This window comes from Mytilus trossulus, chromosome 10 (assembly GCF_036588685.1).
Source record: "Mytilus trossulus isolate FHL-02 chromosome 10, PNRI_Mtr1.1.1.hap1, whole genome shotgun sequence".
NCBI lineage: Eukaryota > Metazoa > Mollusca > Bivalvia > Mytilida > Mytilidae > Mytilus > Mytilus trossulus.
In genome coordinates, this window is record NC_086382.1 from 25396785 (window position 1) to 25420996 (window position 24212).

Genomic DNA, 24212 nt, shown 5'->3' on the forward strand with positions numbered 1-24212 from the left:
CTAAGATTTTAATAAGCATAAATTATCATTGGATTAGTTAAACCTAGTAGAAATACATTTAACATCCAAATCTAATTATTATGATAATTCTTTTGTATGTTTCTAATTACAATACAAAAAGTGGAAACCGAATTTGAAAAATCTGTAAAATTTAAAAAGCATGTGTTTTGGCACAAGAAAAGTGCAAAAATCGTGAGTTATGAGGTTGTTTTAAGTGAAGTCCTGTAGAGTTACATGTTTACATAATACCAGAATTGTTTTTGTTTTTTTCTCAGATTGACATTTTAATTATTTTCTTTCATTAATATTTATATATGTTAGAGATTTATGCTACAAAATTAAGCTTTTACATAGGGTTTCATTAATGTGTTAATTTTAGAAGTAAATCTTTTCAAAATAGTCAGTCAATTTATTATGAATTATGTTTGAAGCATATTTCTGGCTTTTATTTCATCAAGAATTTATATAAAAAATAACCAAGTTAATCACATTGATGTTGGATGAATGAAATAGTTAAAAATGGAACAGCTTAAATGTTTTAAGGTCTATTACATGTTAAAAGATTATTAATAAGATGAAATTTAATTAGAAAAACTTGATGTGGACAGCTGATATTATTTTGAAAATAATTCGGTGCTTTAAATTTTAAATAATCTGGGAGTTGCTGCAAACTGAGACGTTTCAACTTGCAGAAAAATGAAAAAAATTCTTTCAGTTTTGTTTGTCTATGTTTATAATTACAAATTGACAATCATTAGTTTGAAAAAAGTCATTCTCATTGAAACTTTATAACATTGGCCTTTATGGCAAGAATGAATCTTTGAAACACTTTTTCTTTTCTCGATTATACAGAAAAACGAATTGCTCTTTAAAAACCATTTTTACAGCTTCTGTTTAGCTACGGAATACATCTGAATGGAGCCGACAGGAGTCTGTGTGTAGATCATAGATATAAAAATGATTTTAAAATGTGGAGAAAACAACACCTCATCCTATTCCTGTTAAATTAATATTTTTCAACTGTAATTTGAATGCCATTGAAATTTAAATTGAGTTACGTCACTTTGATAAATATGATTTACATACATATACAAGTCAGCAAAAATTTTCAGGAAGTTATATAGAAATATAGAAGTGGACGCAAGGGAAATTTTGAGTTAAATGCCATATTTTAAAGAATAAATGAATTATGTATCAGGAAGTTTTCAGTGAGAAATATTTGTCCCCATGGGACCTATTTAAAAGTTGTAACTATAATCAATTTGACCTGTTAATTTGATATGTCATCATTTGTAGGAGTGATTTGGATTCTAAATTGTCTGTCTGCAAATCTAAATTTAGACATAGTAAACTGCAGTAATTTTTGAATGGCTCTGTCTACTATTCAGATCATAGATAAATGAAAACTGTGATGAATAAAATATGTTTTATTGTTAGGCAGCAACCATTTGATTTCTTGGGGGGGGGGGGGGTAAAATAAAGTTTGTTTTTAGTTTTTTGAGAAAAAAAAATAATTTGTTTTTGATTGTGAGAAAAAAAAATTGTTTGTTTCACCCTCAGCTGCCACTATATGTAATGCTAAAATTGAAAGAAAGCAATTGTTTTCGACTTGTCCATAGGCGGGAAAAAAAAATGTCCTCTGCTTTTAAAAGTACTTTTACAGTTGATAATAAGATGCTGGGTTACAAGTTGTTTCTTGCAAACATTGGAGTATCAGTTTGAAAAGCTGTTTCTCGTGAAAATTAGCTTATGATGCAGACTGGCTATTTCCAAATCAGTTCGCTTCTTTAAAAAATATCATTAGAAAAAAAAACCAACATTTGAAACTATATGAATGACAAATTGTTTGGCAGAATATTTTTAGGAATTCAGTTCACTGAGCCCATGTTCATACTTGATCAGATTGATTGATAGATTGTTGGTTGCTTAATGTCCATGGGAAGATTTCATTAGGTATGAAATAATAAGTCATAAAGATTACGAAATTCATCTAGTCATGTATCCAGCATGTGCAAGTTGTATTGCACAACAGTTCTGAAACTTTCAAGCTAAACTAAAATTAATCAATGCATATAGATTTAGTGCAATAATTCTCTGGGTAAATCAAACAAAACATTTCAAATTATGAATATCTTCTGTGAATAAATAAATCATTTAAATTATTTCAATAAAAAAATCTTATATTATTCATAGAAATTCATTCTTACATAAAGCATCAGTGCTGTTGACTCTTAAGAACATTAATTCATCTCAGTTACATAAAAAAATTGCAAAAAAGAGAACTAATGTTTGCATGTTTAATTCTTGTTTTCCCATAATGCCTCTGTAAATTAGTCATAACAGTTTCCCCCTAGTGAATTGAACTGAAAAGGCAAATTAAGAAATGCGAGTAAATCATATCTTTTAACATTGATCTCCAGTAAGAGAGAGAATTAGCTGTTCAGGATGAGTTATAGGATGAAAGTATTTTGTTTTACTTGTAGAGATCTCAGCTTTCTTGGTAAATTCTTCTTTCCGTTTAATTGAAGTCTTTTTTACAAGGCTTTTTAGCAAAGAGAAAGCAAGCCCAAAGTTTTTAATTGAAATGAGTAATAAGGTGTATTGGTTTCCAATAATTTGTTAGTTGGGGCTTACATTAATGAGTGATAAACGCTGATGTTCTGTTTGTTGTGTTTTATAATTGATGCAGAGTGCATTATAGTGCCAAGGACTATTTATAATAAACCCTAGCAATATTTCTGTCTTATAAACCCACTGTAAAGAGCCTCCCTAATGAACTTTTCTTGTCAAGAAGTTATACTTTGGCATGAAAATTTTGCCCCTGAATATTTAGGAGATGAAAATCAAACTTCCAATCTTATTGTTTTAATGTGCATATTTACTTTGCTTTAATTTGCACTTTTATGTAAATTTATGTAAATCAATTAATGTAAAAAAGTTTATGTATTTTACAAATAACATCCTTTAATAGATTGCTATAGTAGATCATATTTTTAGGGATAGCCAAATCCATTTCCTGTGCCAATTCATCACCATGTGACTTGTTTTATTATATTCCCAATGGTCAATTTCAGTATCTATATCAAGACTTTTTTATTAACGTGTTTTTTTACTAGTCAGGAAATTTTCGTAAATCATCTTCCTTACTGAAACCCAATTATATAAAAACAGTTTTGGTTTACATTTTCCATATAGAAAGCATTAACAATTGTGTTGACCTGGTCGCTGAACTGGTTCCCTGTATAATTGATCTTGTTCCTTGTGTTATTTCCTAATTCTAACCTTTTTCTGGAAATAGACATTTAGGTTGATTTATTGGTATATAAAAAAATCTAGCCTAATTGTCTAGAGTGTGTCAGTCTTAAAATATAAGCTATTTTTTAACTAACACTTCTTAGATATATCTTTATTTAGATAAGAAAAAATGTGTTTTATTTATTTGGGATCTTGAAATGAGAATAAACTTTATATAAGCTAGGTCAATACCAATGAGACAGCAACTGTTCAACACTTGCACATATTTTGATTCTCTTGTAGCCTTCTCGGGTGTGGGAATTTCTCGCTGCATTGAAGACCTGTTGGTGACATTCTGCTGTTGTCTTTTCCATGGTCAAGTTGTTGTCTTTTTGACACATTCCCCATTTCCATTCTCAATTTTATTAATCAATTGTAAACTATTCCAATGTGTCATTGTTTGTGTCCCCTAATTACTAAATAGAGCATGAATGAGTTCTGCAACACCAAATGGTCTGGTATTAGCACCAAGAGGGTTTGAATAGGATACTTAAAGTATAGTGATATCTATGTTACCAGAAGTCTGGCCAGATTATAATTAGCTATGCATGAATTCAGTCACATAACTGAAAAATGACAAAACGGTCTATGGCTCAATAAAAAAGTTCAAGTGCAATTAAGAGCTTGATAATTAAATAATTATAGAACTGTGTTCAAATTTTAGATCAAGAGTGAAAATTAAAGTTCAGTATAGACTCAGTTATCCTTGGGGTCTGGTATTAAGATACTTGCTCTCAGTGAGAACACATCATTTCTTGTGCACTTTTCTACAAATTTTGTGTTTGAAATGAAAAATTTGTAAAATGGCCCAATATAACCTTTATGAACCTGGCTCCAGCTAACTAAGAAATCATTGATTCATGAACAGAGTTTCATCTGATAAAGCATTGTGTAGTGTCTTGAATTTGCTTTTCTATGAGAGATAATACAAGTAATTTTGTAAATAAAATCAACCCTAATCTTTTCCGAAAGTTTATTGCTTTCATTCTTTAAAGGTCTTAGATTAGAAATAAACTATCTTTTGTAAAAAAAATAACTTAAATTGTTAGGAGTTACTGAATTGTACACATTTTAGGCATTAAGACACAAATCTTATGAATCAGATCTATTACGAACAATTCCATTAATGTTATCTGTGTTGTAATTATGGACCAGTCAGTTACCATCACATAAATCTATTATAAAAACTCATGAAAACCCAGTATCCAATAGATTTATGATGGCTGCCGTGACCTTTCTACAACAACCCAAGGTCAAAGTCATTGTAAGTAATTCAACCAGCAAACACTAATGACAGATATATATAATAATGGACGAGGAAAAATATTATCTTATTTACTGAAACTTCCATTTATGATTTAGTGGAAATAACTTATTACAATTATCCCTGTAGGAAGAAAATGTATTACTGTATCCTTGGCATTTATATTGGACAATTTTACAGTTCTGTGAACATCTTAAGATTTGAAAATTTATTGACAACAGATGTAAAGTGCATACCAAAAAACTACTTTTTAAGCATCCATAATATCTTGTAGTTTTTTGTGCACCATTTGTGCTTGATTATAAATATAAAGTTTATCCTTTGAAAAAATTATTGTCAGAGTCTTTAGTTTAGTTTAAACAATATTTTTTTCAAATAAATTGAATTGGAATGGGCAACAGGCATAGTCTATGTAAGCCCTTTCCACGTCTTAATTAGACATATTTGGTTGAACTTAGTTTTGAGAAGGGCTAATATTTAGAAACATACTCCATCTTATTCTGTATATAACTCTAATTGGTATGGCACCAAATTTATATATAAAGGGTTATTCATGAAATAAAAAATGAGGTCCTTTGACCATCTCTAAGGGGAGATAATTATATAAACACCAATTTTGATGATTAAATCAGAAGCATGTTAGCTCTTTTAAATTTATCTACACTATGCATGGTACAGCTATCAAAACAACCCCTACACTCAGGCAAATTACGTTTCAAACAAAAGTACATAAATTGTATAACATGTAAAAAAATGATTTAAAAATTAATGTAATTTGACAGTATCCTCAATGATAATTTCTCAGAGGAAAAAGAATTAGTTATATTGATATATTATACAATGAAATTTTAGATTTAGAAAATTCCCAAACTGCACAAATTCTATCAATTGTCAGTAATTTATAAATTATACATGCACGACTGATTGATTGGAAATTTGGCAGCATGTTATTTAAAGCTTCAATGATAATATTGGTGCACAAGGATTATGGGATTTTGTCATGCAAATCTGGTGTAAAATAGTTTGTCATGATAGAAATTACACCTGTTGGGAGACAAAACAAAACATAATAGTATGCAAGCAGGAGTTTATAATAGGTTACAGACATTTCCCCTAATCAACCAAATGAAGACTTTGTTAGAAAACTTGTGGGTTGTCTTTAGGACTTGTTAAGAGTACAATAATTATTATTGTGGCTTTATAACCTGCAAATGTGGTTTTAAAACTTGTTAAGGTCAGGTACCCAACACCTTCCCTAAAATTAATTTGGCTCGTTTAATTTTCATAAAATTTTGACAAAATATTTAATTTGACCCTTTTACAAAAATATATATAACTAGTATCTCAATTGTTTGTAAAACAATTGAAAGGTCTTTCCTGTAAAAGTGATGTTTTCGTAATGTTCTTTGTACGACCTTTCTTTCGATATACGACAAGCATACCTTCTGTAACTTTTCGCTTTTTACACTTAATGACCTCATCCGCCTACATTTTTTAGATCGGAAGTATGATATATGTAACACAGGGTAGATGAGCTTTCATTTGATATGCGACAACGCCATGTTTTAAAAAGTTTGATTTTTGCACTTAATAACCTCATCATGACCTTTCATTTGATATACAACAACCCTATCGTAAAAGAACATTTATTTTTTGCACTCAATGACCCCATCTAATCAATTTTTGGGGGACGTCAATTTGAAATTTGAAATGTACGCTTTATGTTCTTTCATTTGATATGCGACAACCTTACCATCTGAGAAATTTGAATTTTTGCACTAAATGACCCCACCCTTCCACCTGGGATGAAAAAGAGGTTTAAAATTTTCATTTTTAAGTAGAGTTTATTGAGACCTTCAATTTGATATATCAGATGACCCCATTTGACAAAGTGCAAAAAATGATGCAATATCAACTATATAAATAGAAGTTATGAAACTCACAAAGTCAATGCAAAACATGAAAATTTCAAATTTATATTTGGGTGTTTTTTTTTCCATGGAATGTTTTTGGTATTTGGTTAAACATATAACTATGTCAATCTCTTCAATTTCTTAAACATTTTAAGTGGTTAGCTGTTGTTGTTTCAGAAATACTTGCCGCCGCTCGAAAAATTTCAAACTGCATTATCTCTAAAACGACAATAGATATCTCAAATCTGTTAAATGATAAATGATCTACAGTTAAAGGACAACATCATAGAAAAAGAATTGGGACAATTTCAAAGTTCACCAAGGTCACAATTAATCATCAAATATATGATGCAATACCAAACTTAAGAACCGGAAGTCGTAGAGACATGGGACTATCACCATTCAACTCAAGACCACTTGACCTTTCAAATATCACAAGGTCAAGGTCATAGTATACTGTGAAGGTCAAGGTGAAATTTCATCATGACCTGACATTGACCTCAAATTGAAGGTCTTGAACTACTGATCATCTTTGCAGTTTATAGTAGGTTGATATATGTTACCTTTAAAAAGATATACACAAAATACTATACTTTTAAGAATCATCCCGTTGTAACTTTTGAACAGACGGTCGGACATTTTTGGGCTTATTATATAAAATGTAGAGTTCGTCGAGAGGAACATTTTATACGCTGTATGTAGGCAGCAAAGTCTTATCGTTTTCCTAATATGTAAGCTTGAAATTGCAGCGTAATTTTTTTTTGCACTCTGTGACCTTTGACTTTGGGTGCATATTGAAGGTCACATGAATTAAAGATTATTGGTGAAGGTCCCAAGTCTCTACGACTTCCAGTTCTCGAAATAGATTTTTTCTAAAATTGTATACAATTTTTCAAGGGGAATAACTCCTTATAAGGGTTAATAACAAAATGATTGTATATGTTCATTAACATTGCCATCTGTTCCTGTACATGTTGCCGTTTTCAAATCGATTCTATCTCTAACATTTTTTGAGAAATGAGCAAAGGAAAGAAATTGTTTCAAGGGGAAATAACTCTCAAAGGGGATGATGAAATTCTATGCAGCCTCATATGGTAATACATCATGATGAGATGTACCTATTGTCCAAATAAGATCATGATATCTTTAAAAACAACGAGGGGGGGCCATGTTGAAAAAAATCAATTAAAGGGAGATAACTTCTAAAGGGAATGATGAAATCCTACACAGCCTCATCTGGTAATACTTCATAATGAGGTCTACCGATGGTCCATATTTGGTTTTGATAACTCCAATAGAAACGAGGGGAGGCCATGTCAAACAAATGCTGGATGAAAAAAAAAAAAAAAAAAAAAAAAAAAAAAAAAAAAACATGCGAAAAACAATAAGGTCTTTCCTCGGGAAGAGGAAAGACCTTAAAAATTTCAAAGAATTAGGACCAACCATTTTATCAGAAAAATTACACTGGTTATATAGCTGTTTGACAAACTCTAATTTTGATCATTGAAAAGCTTTATGTTCCCTTTCAACGCAACGTGATAAAAATGTTTAGCTGATTTTACAGAGTGATCTCCCTTTTAGTGTTAGGTACCGACTTAAGACTGTGGTGTAATTAAGGCTTTATTCTGTCATATATGTATGATCGTCATCATCAGTCTTAATTTGGATGGTAAAAAAAAAATCAAGTTTTAATTTTAACACTAACATTAATGTATAAGTTCTTTTTCAAAATTAATTTTCAGATATATACTGCATTATTTCATAAAAATCATACCAAATTTTTTTGTTTTTTTGGGCAAATAATGCAACTTTTTTTACAATTTTCATACTTTTTTTCGCAGTTCTTGTTTTTCATTCTATAAAAATGTCTAGTATGAATTCAAAGTTAAACGAGATCGTGCAAGAGAAGAAAGGCAAATAAAGAAATTACTTTATTCCTATACAAATTTGCAGTGAGATATATTTTAAGTTTTTGGTAATAGATTTGACCACACATGCTACTTTTGATTAAAGAAAATTTAGATTAGACAAACTAAGAAGCATATCCAGACCATTAAATTAGAAAAAGCACAGCAGCATGTCACAAATTTGATAACACAGCCGAAAAACAGACAACTAAAAAATCCACAAAATGTTCAAATATAGCAATGTAGTTGTCAATTACTTCGCCAAATGTGGTGAGACATTGACGTAAATGTAATAAACATCGAGAAATTAGTCGTATTTCGGTAACCATCAAATTTTAATCTCCATAGATCCACACTGTTTATACAGCAGGCAGTAGGGATAAATTCATTTTCCGCTATGTATGAATGTCGATAGAAAAAGATTGAAAAGTTCTAAGTTTTATCAATATCACTTAAATGCTAATTTGTTAGATCTATCAGCAATCAGGAAAATATTACATGCTAATTACCCCAGCCAAATACAGTTAAATTTGATCAAGACTTTGATTCTTTTATTATTTACTGACTTTTTAGATAGTGAAAAAAAGTCAAATTTCGTATAATGAATTTTACTAAAATCTCTTTGCCTCATAGCAAAGTTTCAGACATAAAGTGGCTAAGACTAATGATTTGGTCTTTCTCTTCAGTTAAACTACTTGCAATTTTAATATTAGTTGTCCATATCACAGAACTCTATCTATACCTTATTTAGACATGGATGGAGAAAAAGGTTGAAAAGTTCTAAGTTTTATCAATATCACTTAAATACTAATTTGTTAGATCTATCAGCAATCAGGAAAATATTACATGCTAATTACCCCAGCCAAAAACAGTTAAATTTGATCAAGACTTCAATTCTTTTCTTATTTACTGACTTAATTTAGATAGTGAAAAAAAGGTCAAACTTCTTATAATGAATTCTACTGAAATCAGCTCACTTAATTTGCTTCATTGCTAAGTTTTAGACATAAAATGGCTTAGAATTTTTTGGATTTTTGGAAATCGTTTTTAAATTTTTAAGTTTTCCATATCACAAAACTCTATGGTGTTATAGCGAACCAAATCAAAGTTTTCCACAGAGTCGTCTGCTCTTGACCAAGGTATTTAAACTTTTGCAGGTTTACCTGTCCCATTGAATCAATACAATAGCTTTTGTTCTCTGTGTAGTTTATTCACTTGGACATTTAAATTTCTTCTAGGAGAAATTTTTCACTCATTGATTAATTTGCCTGAGTGCACGAATCTGATCATGGGTACATCACTACATGTGACTAAAAATCTGTCAATTTCTATTTGTTCCATATGTTGTTACCTGGATAACTGTATATGGCAAAAAAGATTAGAAACCAAGGAATCTGATAATACCAAAGATGGGAGAAATAATTCTTCCATGTTTTTTTATTTGAACATTTTTTCCAAAAAAATGTCTAAATTTCGAACCGGAAATGTTACATTCCACCACCTTAGATTTTTAGAAGGCTCTGTATTAAACATGTTTGTGAATAATGAACAGTGCTTTATAAAAATGAATAAAACTGACACATGAATTGCCATTTCTTGCACTACAGTCATATTCTATCATTTAGTTCAGTCAGAATATATCGTCAAAAAAACTAATCATGTTCATAACAGCGGTGTCCAATAAAACGTTGGAAGAAAATGTCAAAATTATCTTAATGTTTACATTCTTAATTAGAGCTACAACTAAAAAAATCATTGTTAATCTAATATTATCGAGCAAGCAGTTGAATTAAGCACGTAGTCTAAAAAGAACAACTATCATTGACCACATTGTCAATCAGGTTTTCGAGGTGTCCAGTTGTTATGAACGTAAAAATACGTAATAAATCCGTTGTTAGCCATTCAATGTTCTCCCCCAAAATATGGAATGGAACATTCCAGTACACACAAGGTAATGACATAGTTATCAAATTGATGTAACTACACACAGAGATGTGACCACCTACACAACGTTGGTGTCCGTCCATAGAATGCGTAGTTATGAACGCAAGAAAAGAAAGAGTAGCTAGTTTTAATGAATTTTCAAGATTCTTGTGAACAGTATCAGTGTCAAATGAACTTTTTATAAAAGTATAGTAACTATTAAATAAATGTAATGTAATTAACAGTGTTATAGTCTTTGCAGTTTGGAAAAATTCAGTTTTTTATACCGACTTGGCGGAAAGGGTCATGGTTTCCATAGTTTTGAACAAGACATATTTTAAAATTTAAACTTGAAATGAAACTTGTTCAACATTGAAACCGAAAATACAACATCCTCTTTAAGTCTAAATAATATTTTAATGTCAAAATTGTAAATCTAGGATGTATAATAAACTTTAAATAGAGTAAAGTATGCCGTTCATAACTCTTAACACTAGCTTACAGTATTGGAGTTATGAACAAATGTTGTAAATCTGTTTTTTAATAAATAAAATGGATTACTGGTGCTTCTTTTAAACATATTCGAAAACATTCGATGTCTGATTTTATTTTATCACGTTACACATTTATAACTTTTGGCATGAAGATTAAATTTTCGATATCAGCATTGTTAATAATTTGAAGACACATTATTTTTGTGTCTGTTGTTATGAACGATTATTATTTGATTATTTTTATATGATTTTGAGTAATAAATGATAAATTAGTTGTTTTTCCAAGAAATCTTATGTTGTCTTTAAAAGAGGAGTTGTTGAAATTGCTAGCAATTTGCGACTTTCATTTGAATTTTGGGAAAATGTTTTTGTTCATAACCATGATAACGACGGAAGCACAGTTTTGAAATATTGTTATGAACGTTTTAAAAATGTCTATAATCATGGTTTTATTAACAGAATGTAAGTTTTTGTTTAGTCCTTAAGCTATAATTTGGTATTGTTTTATACAATAAATTAACCTATAAAGCGATTGAAATGTTTGTTTATTCACACAGGGAACATAATGATAGATTTGAGAACAATATTTCTGTTCATAACGGTGTCCAAACATTTTATGTATTTTATTTATTACTGTTTGCCAAAAAAAATACAAAGTGGATAATAGTGTGTTAAGGTTGTTCTTGTAAACAGTATACACACCAATTATTCTACTAAAGTTGACCTGGTATCGGTATTTTGAACAAATAAGGACACTGGTTATGAACATAAAAAATATTTTTCACATTAAATAAAAGTAAGATACAGATTTTCTACAGCTCTATAAATTTGGAAACAATTACTTTGGATATTGGGCTAAATACATAGCCCATAATATTGGTGATTGAATGACTTTATTTTTCAGATACTCTGTAACATAATGTGACCCATGATCAGATTCGTGCACCTGACCAAAAAAAAATTTCGTGGTTCTTCAGTATAAAGAATACATTTATGAAGACCTTTATTTAAACATTATCATTTCGAAATTTTATTGGTGAACAGACTAAAAAATAGCAAATTTTAATAGGTAAAATGTTGAAATTTGATCAGAAATCAACTTTTAATTTTTAAACTAGTGTTTATATGAAACAAATTGAAAATGTGTTATTGATTGAATAAATACAACATCACATGCAGTTTTATAATTCCTTATTTGTACATGTATTTCCATCATTGACAGTTCAATTTTTTGGTCAGGTAAATTAATCAGTGAGTGATATATTTCTCCTAGAAGAAATTTAAAGTTCCCATTGAATAAACTATACAGAGAACAATACCTGTTGTATTTGTTAGATGGGACAATAGAACTTACAAAAGTTTAAATGGACAGGTAACTTGCAGGTGAATCTATGGAAAACTATGATAGGTTTCGCAATAACTGTCTTGCCACTTGTCAGTTTAATTTGAATATGACCTTGGAATTCAAATTTTGACATTTTACCCTTATTAATGTCTTTATATGTCAGACCTCTTTTTTTGTCAATTTTCATGCAAACAGCCACAGTCAATTTCTGTAAGCCCTACTGTAGCTACTGTTAGTTTAATTTAAATTTGACCTTGAACTTTAAATTGTAACATTTTACAATATAAACTGTCTACCCATTTTAAACTTCAACTTTGAACTCTTTTTTTTTGTAAACTACATTTAAACAGCCATGGTCATTTGGAAACAATAGTATTTAAGGTAGTACCTAACACTTTCACTAAAATTAATTTGACTCGTTTAATTTTCATAAAATTTTGACAAAGTATTTACTTTGATCCTTTAACAAAAATATAAAAAGAATCAAAAATTTTGAACCAACCGTTTTGTTAGAAAAATTACACTGGTTATATAGCAGTTTAACAAACACCAATTTTGATCATTGAGAAGCTTAATATTCCCTTTACAACACAATGTAATTAAAACGTTTAGTTGATTTTACAGGGTTATCTCTGTAGAGTTAGGTACCACCTTAAGCGGCTAATGATAAATTAGCCACTGGCACAAATTTTTGCACCTCACATAATTGACTTCTAGTAAATAGTTCCTTACTGTTGATGTGTACTAAATGAGATTCTGAATGAATCTTAAGATTCAGGAAATATTTGGAAGTCATTAACTTAATTTTTGGAAGTGAGGTTAAACATTCACCCAGGTCAAATGGTTAAAAAATCTAATATTAATTTGTGTGATGAGTAGAGGAACGACCTTATAATAACCATAACGAGGTTAATTTACGAGTTTCTAAATGTACAGGTGATATCAGTCAATAGTAGTTACAAGAATATAAATGTTGATTGTACTTTTTATACGACCGCAAATTTTGAAAAAATTTTCGTCGTATATTGCTATCACGTTGGCGTCGTCGTCGTCGTCATCGTCGTCCGAATACTTTTAGTTTTCGCACTCTAACTTTAGTAAAAGTGAATAGAAATCTATGAAATTTCAACACAAGGTTTATGACTATAAAAGGAAGGTTGGTATTGATTTTGGGAGTTTTGGTCCCAACATTTTAGGAATTAGGGGCCAAAAAGGGCCCAAATAAGCATTTTCTTGGTTTTCGCACTATAACTTTAGTTTAAGTTATTAGAAATCTATGAAATTTTGACACAAGGTTGATGACCATAAAAGAAAGGTTGGGATTGATTTTGGGAGTTTTGGTTTCAACAGTTTAGGAATTAGGGGCCACAAAAGGGCCCAAATAAGCATTATTCTTGGTTTTCGCACAATAACTTTAGTTTAAGTAAATAGAAATCAATGAAATTGATACATAATGTTTATGACCACAAAAGGAAGATTGGTATTGATTTTTGGAGTTTAGGTCCCAACAGTTTCGGAATTAGGGTCCAAAAAGGGACCCAAATAAGCATTTTTCTTGGTTTTCGCACCATAACGTTAGTATAAGTAAATAGAAATCTATGAAATTTACACACAAGGTTAATGACCATAAAAGGAAAGTTGGTATTGATTTTGGGAGTTTTGGTCCCAACAGTTTAGGAAAAAGGGGCCCAAATTAAACTTTGTTTGATTTCATCAAAATTGAATAATTGGGGTTCTTTGATATGCCGAATCTAACTGTGTATGTAGATTCTTAACTTTTGGTCCCGTTTTCGAATTGGTCTACATTAAGGTCCAAAGGGTCCAAAATTAAACTTAGTTTGATTTTAACAAAAATTGAATCCTTGGGGTTCTTTGATATGCTGAATCTAAAAATGAACTTAGATTTTTTATAATTGGCTCAGTTTTCAAGTTGGCCCAAATCAGGGTCCAAAATTAAACTTTTTTGATTTCATCAAAAATTGAATAAATGGGGTTCTTTGATATGCCAAATCGAACTGTGTATGTAGATTCTTCATTTTTGGTCCCGTTTTCAAATTGGCCTACATTAAGGTCCAAAGAGTCCAAAATTAAACTAAGTTTGATTTTAACAAAAATTAAATTCTTGGGCCTCTTTGATATGCTGAATCTAAACATGTACTTAGATTTTTGATTATGGGCCCAGTTTTCAAGTTGGTCCAAATCAGGATCTAAAATTATTATATTAAGTATTGTGGAATGGCAAGTCTTATCAATTGCACAGTATTGTGCAATGGCAAGAAATATCTAATTTCACAATATTGTGAAATAGCAATTTTTTTTTTAATTAGAGTTATCTTTCTTTGTCCAAAATAGTAAGCAAGAAATATCTTATTGCAAGATTTTTTTTTAATTGGAGTTATCTTTCTTTGTCCAGAATCAACTTAAATCTTTGTTATATACAATATACAATTTATATTCACTTTTTACTACCAACTGATAAATTTAAATAATCTTTACCATTCAGTGATAACAAGCAGTTTTTTTCATCTTAATATTTTATGATGTATTTAAATGAGTAGTTATTGTTGCAAACTCCATTAGAATATTTTAATTGAGATTAGTTTTGGAATAAGGGAAAGGGGGATGTGATTAAAAAATTGGGTTCAATTTTTCTCATTTGAAATTTCATAAATAAAAAGAAAATTTCTTCAAACATTTTTTTGAGAGGATTAATATTGAACAGCATAGTGAATTGCTTTAAGAGAAAACAAAAATTTTAAGTTCATTAGAACACATTCATTCTGTGTCAGAAACCTATGCTGTGTCAACTATTTAATCACAATCCAAATTTAGAGCTGAATCCAGCATGAATGTTGTGTCCATACTTGCCCCAACCGTTCAGGGTTCAACCTCTGCGGTCGTATAAAGCTACGCCCTGCGAAGCATCTGGTGTTTAAGATGTTCTATATACCGGTAATTATGTTTGGCTACTTTCTATGAGTTCAAATTTAGAAATCATCATTGGTTTTATAGTTCAGGTTGAATGTGACAGACATATGACTTCTAGTGTATATAAGTAGTCACAAAAATTTACATAAATAGTGTGTACCTCCAAAGGAGCAATCTATCACTTCAAGGTGTAGGGGTATGGGTTTTTTTTCTGAGTAAAAAAAATAATATTGCAAACATTTATACATTGTATTTACTTTTTCAAGCCCTTTCAATCAAATTATTTTATTCAAAATTGAATATTACAAGGTATGTGGAAAATCTAGATTCAGAATATTGCATGGTCATCTGCTTGATCAGAATGTTTTTCTTCATCAAATTGGGGATCAGATGGGTTTTTTTCCAAACTCCTTTTTGAGAGATTTTTGTACATGAAGACCCTTTTTTACAAAAAAATATAGTTCATATGTTTAATCATGATATATTTTTTGTCGTTACAGAAATGATCTATTAAAAGAATTTGAGATAGATGAACAGAACCATCAAAGTAGTACAAGATTATACGATGAATACAATCAGTTGATGGAGGAAAATGTAAGTACCTAGACTTAAAAGTCATTGTTAGGTTTGTGTCAACCCATTTTCACAATTATGGTTTAAGCTGCTTACAAAGTCAGATTATTTTAATTCTTTTTCACTTAAATGCTTGAAATAACATTGATGAAATTGACTTTCACAAACATTTAACTGACTAAGAAAGTTGTCTCCCTTTTCAAGGATACCCTTCATGAATTTACACACTTGAAAAATATTTTGCTACCATAAAAGGTGGTAGGGGTCCTGATCTCGAAATCCTGGGCTTAAAAACATGTTATCCCAATGTCCTGAATTTTAAAGAAATTTAAATCCTGACATCCCAAAATTTGAATTTTTTTTTGAAATGATCAATCTCAAATCCCAAGCTTAAGAACTCCCAATCCCAATGTCCTGAAGAAGGCTCCCCCATCCCCCCCCCCCTGCCCTCAGAATTAGGCTTAGAAAGATCAGTCCATTGAACTGGGTCTTATTTCCAGTAAATAGTATGAAAAAAGGATTTCACATAATAGTTTTAGTGATAAATATAAATCTCCATTTCGAATTTTGGACATTTTCTGGGTTAGGACAACTTCTCCTTTACTGCTGTTGAGGGATGAAGTAAAAGACAAAAGTTATTGCATCAAACTTAAGTAATTGAAGATCAATTTCATCACTGAAGATGTTTTTTCTTTTATTTCCTGGGATACATGTAACACAATATTATCACGGAAAACAAATACGAACCTTTTGGCAACATTTTTAATGGAAAACCATAGGAGACGTGAGAGACATCTGTTTTTATATTGTATCACCTAGTCTGAGCACAAACAAGGGAAAATACATTTGTCTGCTGGTAATGGAATATAGCAGACGACAGTAAACCTTGGAGGATTGTGGGAATAATAGAATATAAATAACTTATTAATTGCTTAAGAACCTTGCACAAATTTTTGGATTTTGTATTAATGCTATCTGACCATTTTACAGAATCTTTAAGAAATTGGAGGTAGTTTTCTCTTGTCCAGATTGCATTGTAAAGTGAAATCAACTTCCAGCATCTTTTTGGTTGAAGGGTACCAGTCTTTTGTTGGTACACCCCCTACAGTTTTAAACCCGGGAGCTTCCTGGATGAAGGGTACCAGTCTTTTGTTGGTACACCTCCTACAGTTTTAAACCCAGGAGCTTTCTGGTTGACGGGTACCAGTCTTTTGTTGGAACACCTCCTACAGTTTTAAACCCAGGAGCTTTCTGGTTGAAGGGTACTAGTCTTGTTTTGGTACACCCCCTACAGTTTTAAACCCAGCATCTTTCTGGTGGAAGGGTACCAGTCTTTTGTTGGTACACCTCCTACAGTTTTAAACCCAGGATTTTTCTGGTTGAAGGGTACCAGTCTTTTGTTGGAACACCTCCTACAGTTCTAAACCCAGGAGATTTCAAACTTTCAAGCTTTGCTTAATTTTGCTAATATACAAAAATCAGTAAATGTCTTTCCTTACTCATTTGATTTGATAATCCCTAATTAAGTATAAACTAATGATTATACCATTTATTTGGCCTTTCAAATTGCCAAACTAGGTTATTGCATTCCTTTTGACCAATTTTTGTGGATCCTTTCAATTTACATTAATCTATAGCATTAAACTAACACTTTTCCCATTTTGCAAAATTCATAGATGAACAATAATCTTTCCATATATATGTAGGCAAATATTTGTTCTGCTTTTTTATTGGAAATATTTTTTTCTCAAACATTTTTTCCAAAGTATTGAAAAGCATTAATTACCATTGCTGAAACTGATGAGAGGTCTGTATGAAATGACATTAAGCCAATACTTAGGTCAGAAGTACTTTGTATGTATATAAATATTTTGATAAATGTGATAAAAATGTGCTGACAAGGTGAGCAGCGTCTGATTTATGAGGCATAGAATTTTTCGAGAGGAGGCAGATGTGTCAATGAATTTCTGCAAAGTTTATCAAATTATACGATATCGTTTTATCCATATATAGACAAAAATCATTCGAAAATGGTCTAAATATGCAAATCATTGTCCTAGGCCTTGATATACAACAAATCAATGATATTCAAATTACAAGCGTTGATATATCACACGTTCAATATTATTTTACGATTTTCTCTCAAAGGAAGGTTTAGATTTGACTGATAACGATGGTTAGTTGGACATTTGTTGTGGTCCATTGACCATGCATGTTCATGACCTAAGCTGTCAGTAGAATGATTAAAAGATAACAAGGTGCTGCCATCTTTGATGAAGGATCATGGTATTGATTGGTTACAAGGCTGTGTTATTTAGGTTTTATATTTCAGTTTACCACTCTATGGTGTTAATTTGTTTACTCTATTCATGTTGGTAGTCTTTAAGATGGTGACATGTTTTTGTAATGTCTTCAATTGATCAAGTACAGCTCTATTTTGTCTCCTTTCATTCCTTGAATGAACTAGATTGATTGACCTTAAATATGTGGCTCACCGAATTTCTTTGGGTTTTTTCTTTTTTATGTTTTCATAAAATTTAATGTTTAGTTATTGATATCTTACAACTATTCATGAATATGACACTGATATAGTTTTTACCTCATTATAGTTTAAATCTTTTTATATAAAATCTAGAATTTCTATAAGATTATCTGAGAAATGATGAGAAAGTACAAATAACAATACCCGCAATTAACTTACCAGTATAGATAAGTTTGTAACTTGGTGTCTTCCTTTTCAAAAATTCCAAATTATCATGCCTGTAATTCAGTGGTTGTTGTTTGTTTATGTGTTACATATATTTATTTCTTGATCATTTTTTTACATAAATAAGGCCGTTAGTTTTCTCACTTGAATTGTTTTACATTGTCTTATCGATGCCTTTTATAGCTGACTATAAACGGTATGGACTTTGCTCATTGTTGAAGGCCGTACGGTGACCTATAATTATTAATGTTTGTGTCATTTTGGTCTTTTGTGGATAGTTGTTTCATTGGCAATCATACCACATCTTCTTTTTCATATATACATGTATATGATTACTTGTAAATACATACAGTCTTCATTTAAGCTTTTCTATATTTCTGATTCACAAAGAGATTGAATATCATATGCATGTCCAGCTATAAAATTGAGAATGGAAATGGCGAATGTATCAAAGAGACAACATAGATCATAGAAAAAACAACAGCAGAAGGTCACCAACAGGTCTTCAATGTAACGAGAAATTCCAGCACCCGAAGGTGTTCTTCAGCTGGCCCCTAAACAAATATATACTATTTCAGTGATGATGAACGCCATACTAATTTTCAAATTGTACACAAGAAACTAAAATTAAAATTAAAAACCAATTGTTCAGAGAACAATTGAAGGTCTTTCCATCAAAACAATGTATTTTGATATGAAAAGTTGTGAAACTAAGTTTAAAATGTCATTTCAATCGTCAAATGATAGCTCCTAGTAAGCTGATTCCAAAAATATATTGTTTCCATACATTTTTTTTTAAATAAGGGAGATAATTTGTTACTTCCGGTTTGAAAAATATTACTTCCGATTATATTTGAATATTTACTTGACACTGATTCCAAAAATATCTGGTTCTATATACTTTTATATAAATAAAGTACAACAAAATAGCTATTTTCGGTTTGCAAAAGGTCACTTCCGGTTGTTTTTTTACAAGGTTAAATGGTTTGATACCTTTTTCTAAAAGTTGTATATCTTTATCATGTATAAATATAGAATAAAAGCAAAGGTCAAAATCTAGAACGTCAAATTAAGCTATGACCTTGAGATCAATTTCAAGGTCATAAACCAAGGACCTCAAATCAAAAGACCATATGTCTTTATTATATTTAGTTAATGAGTTATATCACCAAACGCGTATTTTTAAATACAAGAGGGGAGAAAACTCCCTTTTACATTCAACGTACGCTTGCAATCAAAATTTACATCTTACGACATGTCGCAACTAACAATTTAGTAAAAATAATTTGTTGATATCTTATACAGTCTTTGGATATAAGTGAAAATAAGCCAAATTCAAATATTAGAATATGACCTTGACCTTTGACCTTGACCTAATTTTCATTTTTTGGGACCAAGGATCTCAAATCAAAAGATCCTAGGTCTCTATCACTTATGATTTATAAGATAGAAATTCATATCACTTATATCAGATGCATAAGGGGAAATAACTCTCATATGGAGCGGTCATATCGCATCGGTCAAAATAGGACAAATCATGCGAAGGATATAACGAGCAATTTTGTAAAATAAATTTGTCATAATCTTTTACGGTTGCGAAGGAGATGCGCTAACAAGTAAAACAGTGTTTGGGGAGATAACTCCTACAAAGAAAAGTATTCGTTTACGCAGGGTAAATTTCAAAAGCGCATAAACTGTTCGATATCATATACCAAATATCTAAGCGACATATTGCGAAACAAATGTTTATCGCAAGAAAAAAATTAGGCGGAAGAAAAAAAAAAAAAAAAAAAATAATCAGAAGAAAAACAATAGGTCTTTCCACAGAAAAGTGGAAAGACCTAATAATACAAGACTAACAAAGGCCAGAGGCTCCTGACTTGGGACAGGCGCAAAAATGTGGCTGGGTTAAACATAGTTTGCAAAATATTGAAGAGAACAAAACAGTAAGGGTTGTTCCAAAATTGATTGAGGTAGGGAAATGGGAAGCAGACCTATTTAGTAATTGTGAGTAGTTGCATTCAGTTGTCCTTATAAAATTGAGTACAACTTATAAATCAAAGGGAAATTTTGTATTATTGGTGATAGGGGTCTTATTCCCCATGCATTTTATTATGGAACAGCCTTAGGGGTCATCCATAATTGTTTTCCAAAGTGTACAAAACATACACTTTTTCAGAAACCCCACCCTCCCTCAAAAAGTGTACATCAACCATTTTTAGATTTCAAGAGAAGATTAGCAATCAGTTTGAATAAAAAAAAAATATCCTGTCTATCATAGTTTAGTTTAATATAGAAATTTGCAATGAAAAAATACTGAAACTTATCTGACTGTTTTATATAGTGATAAAAAAAAGTGTACGGTAAAAATGTTGATGTTTTAACCCCCTCCCCCCAAGTGTACGTTGTGTACACTTTGGAAAATGGTTGACAATTATGGATGACCCCTTAGTCTGTAGAGATTAAAGGTGACTTTAATTGACAATTTTATTGTAAATAAAACATTAAAAAATATTTGAATACTTTTTCAGGAGAGTCTTAAACTGTTACGACAAAACCTGAGTAAGCAGGTACAACAAATTAGACAGATACAACAAAGAAGGTAATGTTGAAGAATTATGCCTAGGAATACCATAGAACTATTTGGAAGGGGGAATGATATTTATGATTTATTTGGAGTTATAGAGAGTTGATTGTACTGACTGTTCCTTTTTTGTATTGAAATTCTGTTCATTTTCTCTTACTATGAGTCTCCTATATATTTTTTGGTCTTTATAATTTTTCCTCTTATAAAATAAGAATATGTGTATGACTGTCAATGAGACAACTCTTCACAAGAGACCAAATCATTTTTAAAACTATACAGCCTTTAACAATGAGCAAAACATATACATTGTACTGCTTTGTCAGCTATAAAAGGCCCCAAAATGGCAAATATAAAACAAAAGCTATATTTAAGATATGAACTCTAGTAGAATATTGATTTTGATTATGAAACAACAATTTTTCTGGTTGTTCTTATTTAAGAAAGTCAAATGATAACAAATTCTGAATTAAAACATACATTTATTTGTAAGGTTATAATAAAAGAAATTCTGAAAACACTTTTCTTTTCTTCAGAAGATGACATTAATAATCTATGGAAGATGGAACCTGATTTACAGTGAAACTTGCTCTTCTTCAAAGATGGAATCATTTGTTGTGAAGATCTTACTGAGTTATCAACTCCCAATGGAACATATGAGAGCTCTGTATTTCTATTCACTGCCAACTGTGTTAGTGAAATGCATGTTGCATTATGAACTCATTATGAATAATAATCTTCGAAAGATTACAAAGCTTGTACATTTCTTATCACTTAAAAATTAATTTCATTTAGAACATAAACATACCCCAGTTTTGAAATACATATCACATGTATTTCAGGCTGTTATTACATTATCATGGAATTAAAAACTCATTTTGATTATGAATAAATAATTTATTGACAAGCTTTCAAAAAGCTATTAACAGATTTTATTATGTTGATTATGATTTATGTATATTTTGATTGCATGGAACTACATGTATAAAATTATGTTGTTATTTTGTTTTTTGTCAGACAGTAAATAATGATGTTATATGTTTTTTTAAATTCTTGTTTCGTAACTTCAGTCTTAAATTAACATTTGTGTGTTATGAATTACTGTAAATTCAGAAATTAATGCGAGGTTTTTATTTTTGCGAAAATTGCAACAGAGTTGCAAACGCAATAATTTAAACTCGCATTTTGAAATGTTTTATATGAATTAAACAGGATTTTTTCTCAAAATCGTAAAAATAAAAATCGCATTTAGGTCTAAAATGACATAATCGCAATAATAAATGCACGCAATAATTTCTGAATTTACAGTAAACATTTTCATGCATGTTTTATACAAGAAAATATTCTTACTGCCTCTTTCATTTTTTTAAAAACACTATCAAAATGATGTTCAGTTGTTTTATTTTATTAAAAATCATTTTTATGTAAATAAGTGAAATAATAGTGAATGTTACTTAACAATCATAATCGTTATTCTTCAGTTGAGCAGCCATTACACTACATTTGTATTTCCCAATTCCAAACATTATTTAGATAGAAAATAACATGGCCTCAATTTAACGAATGTAGAAAAGCTGATATAAAAGTTCTTTTTACACATATTCCCTATGATATCTAATTTTAAAGCCAAATTGGAATTTTTACCTGAATGTCACGGTCCACTAAATATAGTGAATAAGACCGTAAGGGGGCCGATCCAAATGCTATGGAGTATGGACACATTTTTTGTTTTTTTTGTATGTCTACATCCTTGTCTTCTTAATGTTTAGGATTGAGTGTTCCTGATGAAAAAAAGCAAGAAATTTTTACAGTGTAATTTTCATTTATTAAAAAAGTAAAAATTCAATTTTTTTTTTTACCTGTTTATTTTTCAATCGACTTTTATTTAAATCAATCAATTTGTCTCATTTTATGATGCCCCCTTTCATTACAATTGTAAAATGTAAAATGACAAAATATTGAAAAACGATGATTTATTTCATTTGCCTTAGAATTTGTAAGATAAGATCAAAAATAAATTATGAATATAAATATTAATTGCCATGATATTGTAATGAGCTTATTGAGCGTAGTTAGTGAGTTTGATAGTACTTAGTTAAAGTGTGATGTGCGTAACTGATTTTAAATTAAATTTCAATGTTTTTTTATGAAGAAAAAACATATATCATGTTAAATATCAGCCCTTTTAAGCTGCTATTGTTGAAATAATCATTTGTTTAAATGTTATATGAATATTTTATAGATATATGCTTTTAGAAGAAACATTTGTTAAAATGTGCAATAATTTTTTCAAAGTATACAAGATCTATAATGTGTGAAAGAAATTTGACATGAACAGCAGTTGTTGAATTAATTATTAAATTGTAATTAATAAAGAATGTATTGTTGTCATTATTTCAAAAAATAAAGTTATATGGTAAAATAAACAAAGGACTAAAATAGGTTAGTGAAGAATAAAACAAAATTCAGAATAGGAATGTGTCAAAGAGACACTTAAAGATTAGAATTAGTGCGCCAACAAGAGACAAAATGAGAATATTTATTTGATACTTTAGAATAAATTGCATTATAAAAGCAAGCTTTTTAAGTGTGAATTTTATAAGAAGCCATTACCTAATGGCTTGGACATGTGAATGTACCACCTGAAATGTTTATGTTATGTAACAAAGTGAATTATAGCAGCAAGACTGATGATTGTCTAATCTCTGGTTATTTCGCTACAATAGTAATTGTTAGATTTATACAATTGCTGGTGTGTATGTCCTAGCTGAGGCCCTATACTTCAATCTTCTATGTTTTTAAGAAAACCCAGATGTAAAAACAAGACCAACAACAAGGAGTAAGACATGTGAGCCTTTGTCATCACTTTGGGTCCATTGTATATCAAATTTTCTTTAAACACTTTTCCCTCTAAAAACTACTCAATGGATTGAAAAAAAAGTTTTCCACTTCATCTGTAGGATTTCAACTTTTAAACTTTGTGATTTTTGGCCAGGTTTATCAACTAAAATTGCTGCCATGTCTAACAAGAGAACATAAGGTCTATGTACAGTTTTAGTTAATATTTCTTGAACTCAAATAAATTGCAAAATATCTGACAGGCCAGAAATGATCAGAACACCCAAGTTTTATCTTCCCTGAACATTACATTTAAACGTGTTTCCGTTGTGTCGTTTGTTTTCTCTTAATTTTGAGTGTAAATTCACATTACTATAAGACGTGTCAAGGTATTTATCTATCCCAAATTCATGTATTTGGTTTTGATGTTATATTTGTTATT

General features: G+C 30.2%; 1 protein-coding gene across 7 annotated transcripts in view; it reads left to right on the forward strand.

Annotated features, from left to right (window-relative positions):
* LOC134687095 (mitogen-activated protein kinase kinase kinase 7-like) overlaps positions 1-23310 on the forward strand; it is a 65403-nt gene extending 42093 nt beyond the window's left edge. For 5 of the 7 annotated variants that reach the window (XM_063547074.1, XM_063547077.1, XM_063547076.1 and 2 more), the window contains 3 exons: positions 15569-15662; positions 20880-20950; positions 21469-23310. In XM_063547074.1, the coding sequence (XP_063403144.1) occupies positions 15569-15662; positions 20880-20950; positions 21469-21475 (172 nt within the window). In that variant the 3' untranslated portion in view covers positions 21476-23310. Of the gene's footprint in view, positions 1-15568; positions 15663-20879; positions 20957-21468 lie in introns of those variants that run through there. The other 2 variants (XM_063547075.1, XM_063547078.1) reach the window with 2 other exon arrangements.
* The last annotated feature ends 902 nt before the right edge of the window (positions 23311-24212 follow it).